At 39.1% G+C, this 9,494-nt stretch overlaps 1 protein-coding gene across 2 annotated transcripts in view; it reads left to right on the top strand.

Moving 5' to 3' along the window:
- RFX8 (RFX family member 8, lacking RFX DNA binding domain) overlaps positions 1-9,494 on the top strand; it is a 95,416-nt gene that overhangs the window by 57,518 nt on the left and 28,404 nt on the right. The window contains exons 4-7 of one of the 2 annotated variants that reach the window (XM_027874144.1): positions 786-899; positions 1,788-1,938; positions 7,235-7,293; positions 9,165-9,321. In XM_027874144.1, the coding sequence (XP_027729945.1) occupies positions 786-899; positions 1,788-1,938; positions 7,235-7,293; positions 9,165-9,321 (481 nt within the window). Of the gene's footprint in view, positions 1-785; positions 900-1,787; positions 1,939-7,234; positions 7,294-9,164; positions 9,322-9,494 lie in introns of those variants that run through there. The other variant, XM_027874145.1, reaches the window with a different exon arrangement.

Here is a 9,494-nt window from a genome sequence, read left to right as displayed (position 1 = left end):
GAGAGAGAGAGAGAGAGAGAGAGAGAGAGAGAGAGAGAGAGAGAGAGAGAATTGGCTAGAACAACTTCTGACCGATCCTCTAGCTTTAAAATCCTATGATTTTATAACTCATATTTCCTGCCCTGTATAAAAATAGAACTTAAAAAGTCACTCAGGAAAAAAAAGGAGTGGATTTCTTGGCTACATAATTCCTAACTTTTCTGGATGAGGGAGAGGTATTAGTTTTTTTCCAAAGGCTAAATCATTGGCATGAAGTCTCTATCTGAGACTTTCAGTCTCATGGGTTGACATTAATCTCTTTGCAAGTATGATCATGTTTATTCCAACCAAATTTATTTTAAGATCCTTTCCAAAATAAACACTGATATTAATTCTTTCAGTTCTGGATAAAGAATTATTAATTGATCAGTGCACTCATTCATCCACTCAATAAAAGAGTTGTAGGCCAGGAAGTCTTCTCTTATCACCTTGTGCCCAATAAGGGTGCCCTTGTGTTCAAGGAACAGCTTTGCTTAACTCCCTGCATGGGACCTACTCCCCATTCAGAACATATGTTCTATGTTATCCCACTTATCTGATACACACTTCCTGACAGGTTTCCTCAAGGAATACTTTAGAGAGCAGCTTCATGAAGTTGATAGTGATGGTCTGCAGCCAAATTTTAAAGTTAATTGGAAAACAATTTATTCTATTACAACTCTTAGAGCTGATTAAATATACGTGGAGGCTTAGTCATAATGGACCTAAAATGAACTTTGAGTGATGTCATCTCTTACTTACAATAGGTTGAAGACTTGCTCGCCTTTTTTTGGAGGTCTCTGCAACAGGATACTGTAACGTTCATGTCATCACCTGATGTTTGCCAGCTCTTTAAATGCTATGATGCCCAGCTGTACAAGGTATGCAGACATTTGCTTGAATTTCTGATTCATATCCTCTATGAGAATTGATACCAAATGTTGGGATCACAAGCCCAGCTCTCCCTTTTCCTTAATTCCCATTGACTTCAGGCTTACTGAAGAGTGATGGGGTAAATGAAATAGGAGTGTTCCAGCTCCTGCCTAAGATTTGTTTTTTCCTCCCTAGTTAGCCCTGATTCAGAATGATCCTAGAGCTCCAGTGAATCCTTTAACTACTGAAAAGTCCTTTCTTGGATTAATTATGACAAAATAGAGGTGATGGGGGTGGAAGGTGGCAAGAGTCATCAGAATGATCATTTCAGCTTTCTCCTTAACTTTGGAGACCATTTAAATTGTGAAAGTTTAAATAATTGTCAGTATTTTAAAAGTTGTAACCTTAAAGAGGGGCAGCATGACATAGTGAAAATAGCCTTAGAGTCAGGAAGACTGGGGTTCACATCTGGACAATGACACATATTAGCAGTGTGATCATGGGCAAAATCACTTAACCCTTCAATGCTCCCAAATAACTCTGTAAGATTCAGATGAATTGCTAATTTGCATCAGTGGATTGCTCCCTATGATGATAATATGATAAATCACAGGTCTGCACTTCCATTCCCATCCCAAACAACAAAAAAATAGTTATTATTTTGCCTCTAATTTTTAAAAAGTTTAATTTCTGTTTTTGCCGAGGCTTCTTTGCCATATCTATGGTTGGACCTCTTCAGCTAATGCTAAATCTCATCACCCTTCAGGAAATAATCTACATGGTGATTTCTAAGGGCTTCAAATTTTGCTATTGAATGGTGACCCTTTGGTCACCAAGGAGTTGTAGGAATTCCTTATTGCAGGGAGAGTCACAATAACATGAAACTTTTGTTGTAGGAAATTGAGGACATTCTACTTCATGATTTCTTGGAAGATGTTTCTATTCAGTACCTGAAATCAGTCAGGTTGTTTAGCAAAAAATTTAAACTCTGGCTACTTAATGCCTTGGAAGGTTTTCCACCCCTCTTACGGATCTCCAAGATCAAAGGTACATTCCAACAAGAATAGTCATTATATAAAAATGCGTAGAATACCTGATCTTTTTAACTGGGTCAGTAAACTAGAACTGTTTTATAGTTGTATTGCTTTTCATTCGGGTAGGTGCCAGTATTTATTAACCCCGAGATCAGTCAGTCAATAAGCATTTATTAAGAGCTTGCTGTATGCCAGGCACTGTACTACTAGTGCTAGTGTCAGTGGTCATCTCATTCAGTCCTTCATTTTTACAGATGAGGAAACTGAGGCCCAGAGAGGTAAAGCGACTTTCCCAAAGTCACATGACTAGTAAGGGTCATCTCCAAGATTCCAAACTCAGATTTTCTTATTCCAAATCCAGTACCCTTTCTACTACATCACACTATTCACCATCAGCAGAGCCCTTTGGGGATGGAGGAGCATGAGAGATAGATTCACTTAGATATTTTCTCACCCAACTCCACTTATGACCCAGAAACAGAAATTTGTGAAATAGCCAACAACTGGCGTAGGAGTCAGGTGCCATGGAACAAAGTACAGCTCACTGTCCTACTTGGAGATTTCATCAGGGACCTCGTTAGCACAGAGCTCTAGCCAATGAAGCCAGATTACCACAGAGATAAGCAGCAGCTGTACAGCTCTCCCTGCTCAGTCAAGTTTTCTCTATACAATCAATTTTGTTAGCTCCAGTAATGAAGGGTAGCAGTAGTACAGATAACAGAGCATTGGATAATAGATACGGCCCCTCCAGGAGCTGTCAAAGTTAACGCAAGCTGCTGAGCAGTGAGGGCTACTCAGCTATTACTCCCCACTACCACAGCCCCCTAGCCCCAACCTAGTCTACTACTATTAGTCTGCTACTATTAGTCTAATGAGACTAGTAGAGAGCTTCAGTGCTGTTTTCTGCCATTGTGGACTCTCCATCCAATGTCCCTACAGCCCAGCTGTATCTGGAAACAAGGAGAAGCAATCAAGCAAGTATCTATCAAGTACCTGCTATGTGCCAGGCACTGTGGTAGGCATTGGGAACATAGAGAGACCAAAGTGCACCTGCCCTCTAAGAGCTCACATTCATTCTAAACTGCATAACTAGCTCCTGGACCACATGGGATAGTCAATAATGTGGATCATCCATATTTTATTAATGTCTTGGACTCCCCCATAGTGGAAGCAGCGACACAGTTACTAGAGAAGCAAGACAGCTGCAACTCTAGGTCAGGTAGAGTCTGGAAGGGTAAGATACATGGATCATGCCTGAAGGACCTTAAAAGGTAAGATCCCTGAGAGTAGGGAGTATTTTCTTTGTGAATAAATTAGAATGTGAGATCCTGGAAGGAAAATATTCTCTCCTTTCTTTGTAGCACCAGTGTGTGGCACATAGTAAGTGATTAATAAATGCTTGCTGATTGGCTGATTGCTGTGGTCATCCAACAGCTGTCCCCATGGAGAACACCCTGGGAATGTGACCATAGGGGATGGAGTAGAAGCAATAACATTCTGATAATTGCCAGTGGCTGAAATTGACCATTATATTTTTCTAAGATAGAAGAGACAATAACCATCATTCGTTTGTAGCAGAGTGGTGGAAGCTGGGACAGATTTGAAGCAACTCGTGGGATGTTAGGGTTTCCCATTTCATTAATCCTTGAATAAGACCTTTATGATTCTAGGGATTTGGCTGGTGAAGTTGGAATCCAAGATGGTAAATCTTCTGTTTATATATTCCTTGGAGGGAAGTTGAGTTGGGATCATTTGGGAAAGCCCTATCCATGATTCTGATAATATTTTGCCAGGCTTGGCTTGGCTGCATAGTGTAAGTATTTAAATAATCTTATTGAAAAAATGATCTTATCTCTTTCTCAATTCCTTTTCCCCTGCTTAACAAGAGAAACAGAAGGGCTAGGAGGGAAAAGTACCTGAGGGAATATTATTAAGACATTCATCATGGTATCAAATACTGGACTGGAAAATTTTCAATCAGTGTCCTCTTCCTACAATCTGGTTTCCATTCCCACCACCCTCCTCAAAACCAATGAACTCTTTCTAAATTCATTGCTTTTTTCCTCAGTCTTCAGTCTCCTTGACCTCTATTAAACATTCCTTCTTCATTAAATTCTCTTCTTCACTGGCTTTTACTCCTTTCTTACGGTTCTTTTCTTTCCTCTCTGTCTCTCTTCGACTGGCTTATTAGCTGCTCTCCTTTTTCTTCCTCTCCCCAGGTGGGAGATTTCTCCAAGAATGTCAGCATAGGAGGGGGCCTCAGGAACCAGGTAGTCCAACCTATCCATGACCATAAATTCCTTCTGTAACATATCCAACAAATGATCATCCAACCCTTGCTTGAAGACCTCCAGTCAGGGAACCTGTTACTTCCTAAGGCAGCCCATTTTATGTTATTTTTATAGCTGTAATTTTTACAAAGTTTTACAAAGTTTTCCCCTTCACCAAGCTAAGATCTGCCTCTCAGCAATGTCTATCCATTGTTCATAATTCAAATCTCTGGGGAGAAACAGAACAAGTTTAATCTCTCTTCCACATGGCAGACCTCCAAATCTGTGAATATAGGTATCATATTCAACTCAAGTGTCTTCTTTAGGCTAAACACCACCAGTTTTTTTTTTTGACTAATCTTCAAATGGCATGATTGAAAGAACTTCCCATTATCCTGGTTGTTCTCCTCTCAACACTTTCTAGAGCCAGCATCCTTCCTAAAATGTAGTGGATGGACTGAAGTGGAGAGAAACTTAAGGCAGGGATACCAATTAGGAAGCTATTACAATAGTCCAAGTGAAAGGTGACAAAGGCATGAACTAACATGGTGGTTGAGTAACGGAAAGGGGAAAGATGTGAGAGATGTTGTAGACGTAGAAATAGTGATATTTGGCAACTGATTGGAAATGTGGAAAAAAGAATCAAGAATCAAGAATAACACTGAGATTAAGTAATAATAGCTATCATTTATATAGGACTTTTAGGTACTTACAATAGCCCATTGAGGTACATTCTATTATTACTTTTCTTTTTCTACCTAAGAATAGAAGAAATGAGGGCAATTTGGTTAAGAGAGGAAGTAAACAGTTTTTTAAAAATTCCTTTCCTTTTCTCAAATCCTAGATGGTGCAGTAAATTGGCAAGAAGCTCAGTCAGGGTGATTCAGAATTGGGTGGAAAATGCTCAGAGTTTCCATCTCTCACTTAAAGATAAAACTAACTTTTCTAGCACCTAATAATTCTGTGTGAAGCTTGACTTAATGAAATTTTTCTTAAATACGAGCAAGAAAGACCAGAAGGCAATAGGAGGCAAGATAGTACAGTAGGAAGAACACTGGCTCTAAAGTCAGAGGACCTGTGTTCAGATAATATTTGTATGACCTTGAACAAGACACTGAACTTTCCTTTCTTTCCTCATTTATAAAATGAGGGTGTTGGGCTAAATGACCTCTAATGGCCTTTCCAGCCCTAGATCTAGGATCCTACCATAATATTACTCAAAGGCAAGTATCTTGTTTGGGAAGAATAGTTTGGGACCATTTTTTCCCCTTGATGTATTATGCTTAATTTTGCTGTACAGTTGATTCTTGGTTGTAATCCTAGGTCCTTTGCCTTCCAGAATATCATGTTCCATGACCTCCAATTCTTTAATGTTGCAGCTGCTAAATCCTAGGTAATCCTGAGTGTGGCTCCCCGATATCTGAATTATTTCTTTCTGGCCACTTGTATTTTTCCTTACCTGATAGTTCTGAATTTTGGCTATAATGTTCCTTAGAGTTTTTATTTAGGGATCTCTTTCCTGAGGCCATCAGTAGATTCTTTCAATGCTTGTTTTGTCCTCCAATTCCAGGATATGAGAGCAGTTTTCCTTGATAATTTCTTGAAAGATTCAGTCTAGGTCTCCCTTTTGATTATGGCTTTCAGGTAGTCCAATGATTCTGACATTGCCTGTCCTGGATCTATTTTCTAGGTCAGTTGTTTTTCCCATGAGTTATTTTACATTTTCTTCTATTTTTTCATTCCTTTGAATTTGTTTGATTGATTCTTGGTGTCTCATAGAGTCATTCGCTTCCACTTGCCCAATTCTAACTTTTAAGGAGTTGTTTTCCATTAGCTTTTGTACTTCTTTTCTATTTGGCTAATTCTACTTTTTAAGGAGTTGTTTTCTTCAGTAGATTTTTGTATTTCCTTTTCCATTTGGCTAATTCTGCTTTTTAAGCAGTTTTCTTTTTCTAAGCTTTGACTCTTTTTTCATAATTCTCTTGCACCACTCTCATTTGTTTTCCCAATTTTTCTTCTACTTCTCATATGATTTTTAAGCTCCTTTTTGAGCTCTTCCATGAATTCTTTCTGGGCTTGAGACCACTTCCCATTTTTCTTTGGGGTTTTGCCCATAGGTGTTTTGACATTGCTGTCCTCTTCTGAGTTTGTGTCTTGATCTTCCCTATCACCACAATAACTCTCTATGGTCAGATCCTTTTTTGTTGTTGTTGTTGTTTTTTGCTCATTTTTTTTATCCTTTTCCCTTTCTTTTAAATTTGAGCTCTGCTCCCAGGCTGGAAGGGGTACTGTCTTAAGCTTCTTGTGCCTGGGGCTGCAGGCCATGGCTGTTTACCTGATGTTGTACTGATGTTGCTCTGAAGCCCATGGGGAACACTTGTGTCCGGTGTTGCACTAAGGGGGTAGGAGGGGGTGGCTGGTGCAGATGGAGGCTGTAGGGGTCTAGTAGCTTACCTGGCTGAGCTGGGGTCCTAGTGCTGTTGTCTGGTGTGTGCTGAGGCTGGTGGGGTGTTTCTATGTTTCCCCAGGCTACACTGAAGCATGGAATAGTCTGGCCACTGGAGGTTGCTTGTTTGCCTAGTGCTATGCTGATGTAAGTGGTGGTTCTCAGAGCTGGAGTCTTCCTGGTCCCCTGGCTGTGCTGAGGCACATTGGGGGTCCTGGTATTGTTATTTACCTGCTCCACCACACTGAGACTACGGATATACTATTGGTTTGCAAGGTGGGGCTTGCTGCTGGCTTGCTGGGATGCTTCCTCCTGGAATTTACTCCCCTTTTGCCTGAGTGAGACAGACCTTTTTTTACTGATCTTCCAAGTTTCTTGTGTTCAAAGACTGTTCCACCCCTTTTTTTTGCTGGTTCTGCTGTTCCAGGATTTGTTTTGGGGAGCTATTGTGTGGTTTTTTGGAGGTGAATATGGGAGAGTTATATTGATTTACTGCTTACTCCACCATCTTCGCTCCTGCCTTCCTTGATTTTTTAAATTTGAAAATATGAAATAAAAAATGGTATTCACTTGTTTGTTTTGTGTTTCTACAGAAGTTACTGTGTTTGTCAAAAGACTAAGAAGAAAGACTTACCTTTCAAATATGGCAAAGGTATATTTTCCCCAAACATAGGAGGGAGCAAGATAATTTCCTGAAATAAAACAGAGGGCGATGTGTCTCAGGAAAACCAGTGCTAATTACACTTTGTAGTGAAAAAGTAACCGCAGGATCATGTAATTTCAGATTTGGAAGGGACTTTAATGGCCATCTAGTCCCCTTCTAAATATACAACTTATGAACTATGTTAAGTGTGTGGTTATGAGAACTGGTGAGCCCCATAAACATTTTACAAATGGTGAATTCTTTTGTTTGATGGGGATCATTTTCTTCTTTCTATCTTTCTATCCCTTTAGAAGGTCTTTCATTGTCACGTAGTCCCTTATCTTGCTTTTAAGTTGAGAGAAAAAGAAAGTAGTGGCCTACTTTATTAGGATAAGGTCGCATTATAGGCAGAATGGTAATAACATCTTTGGAAAACTATCAATTGCAAACTCCATTGGGTGGAGTCTGAGTCTGATCTACTCTACAGAACAGGCAACAGTGTAGATATGATAGATGACAGAGACATATAGATATATACATATTCACACATGTGATGCATATACATGTATATGTATGGGTCTATACACATATGGTTTTCCTGACTAAATATGATAACATGGTAATGTTATATGTGTATGTATAGATAGATAATCATATGTTATATATGAAGTAAAAAACTTGCCTAGTTGTTTAATCATACTTCTTTTAAGTGGAGGGTAGATAGCTATACTTCTAAGAAATTCAGAGTAAGGTTTGAAGTAGAAATTAGAAAACACAACAATATAGGTGTTGGAAATAACCTCTGGTGCCCAAATAGGCACAGTAAGTTAGACAGACTCAGGATGAGTGAAGCAGTGAAACCTTTAATATGCTTCCTGCAGGAAGAGGTTATGGAATCTGGGATGAGGACACACACCCAACAGAAGTGAGAGCAATCCTTATATCCCCATTCCCAGCTGCCAGTCCCTCCTAGCTGACTTTCATAGGTAGAAGTCAGTACAAGTCACAGACTTTCCGAAATGCCCACCACACATTCCCCTTGGTAAATTTCAAGCATGCACACTCAGTAAAGCTTAATCTTTGTCCTACTTCTAGCCTCTTTAATCAAACAACCAGTTTCACTCAATTTTAGCTGGTTCTTGAAGCTCCTGACTCAGAGAGCCTTTTCTTTCAATTTCTTTATATGGAAATATAATAGTTTCTTATTTCTCACATGGACATCAATGAAATCTAGTTTGGAAATCCCTTGGAAGAACCTTCAGATGTGACAGAAATGTCTTGGTTGTATCAGCCCACCTTACCCTTTCACCTGTGAGAAGATACACCTGTGCTCAGAATTTATTAAAACATAGGCCCATCCCTCCACCTATCCCTTCCTCCATTTGACAGTCACATAGTTATATATAAGGTCCTTGAGATCTTGCATTCGCTACATCTGCTGATTTTTCAAAGTTAAATATTAGATGTATGCTAACTATATCTCATTTGAGGACAGTCAGGTATTTGGGAGTTGGTGTGGGATAACCTACATCCTTTATACTTTTCCTTGGTTGAAGGTGGGGGCAAAGCATAGAAATGAAGATCTGCAGGTCTTGATGTGGCCCTTGAAAAGCAAATTGTTGGCATAGGTATTTTTCTGGCTTACCATGGAGTAGTTTAACCCTTTCAGTGTTAAACATTTAATTGTGTAACTTCAAGGAACAATTTAAATATTGCATACAGTTTTAACATCCAGATGATCAGTGAGGTTCTTAATTTAATGGTTAATACTCAAACCTAATTTCTACTTACTCTTACAATAAAATTTGTGATTTTGGTCAGAGGAGTAGAAAGAGTAAAATTAAAAGCTTTAACTAACTCTTCAATCTCATTATCTTTAGACAATGAGAATGGTATTAAATAACAACAGGAGAGTCAACATTTTAAAATCAGACTTGCATGCTATTGTCAACCAAGGAGCTTTGGATATTCCTAGGAAACCCTTGCAGAAACATTTTAGAAGTACAGATGAACTGGAAAGCAACATGGAGCTGAAATGTAATTTTCCTCTCTATAACTCTCTTCTTTATTGATGTGTTTGTCACCTATTTGCGCTGTCTTTCTCTTAAGGGTTTCCTTTATGCTATCCCTCCCAGTGGGAAGGATTATATTAATTTCTGTATATAGCTAATTGTTGTATCCTAGCCAATTGAACAGTTTTTAAAGTCTAT

Source organism: Vombatus ursinus, unplaced genomic scaffold (genome assembly GCF_900497805.2).
Source record: "Vombatus ursinus unplaced genomic scaffold, bare-nosed wombat genome assembly UNPS02014805.1, whole genome shotgun sequence".
NCBI classification, from domain to species: domain Eukaryota; kingdom Metazoa; phylum Chordata; class Mammalia; order Diprotodontia; family Vombatidae; genus Vombatus; species Vombatus ursinus.
The sequence above is the reverse complement of the archived record's forward strand: the minus strand, read 5'-3'. Positions and strand labels throughout refer to the sequence as shown.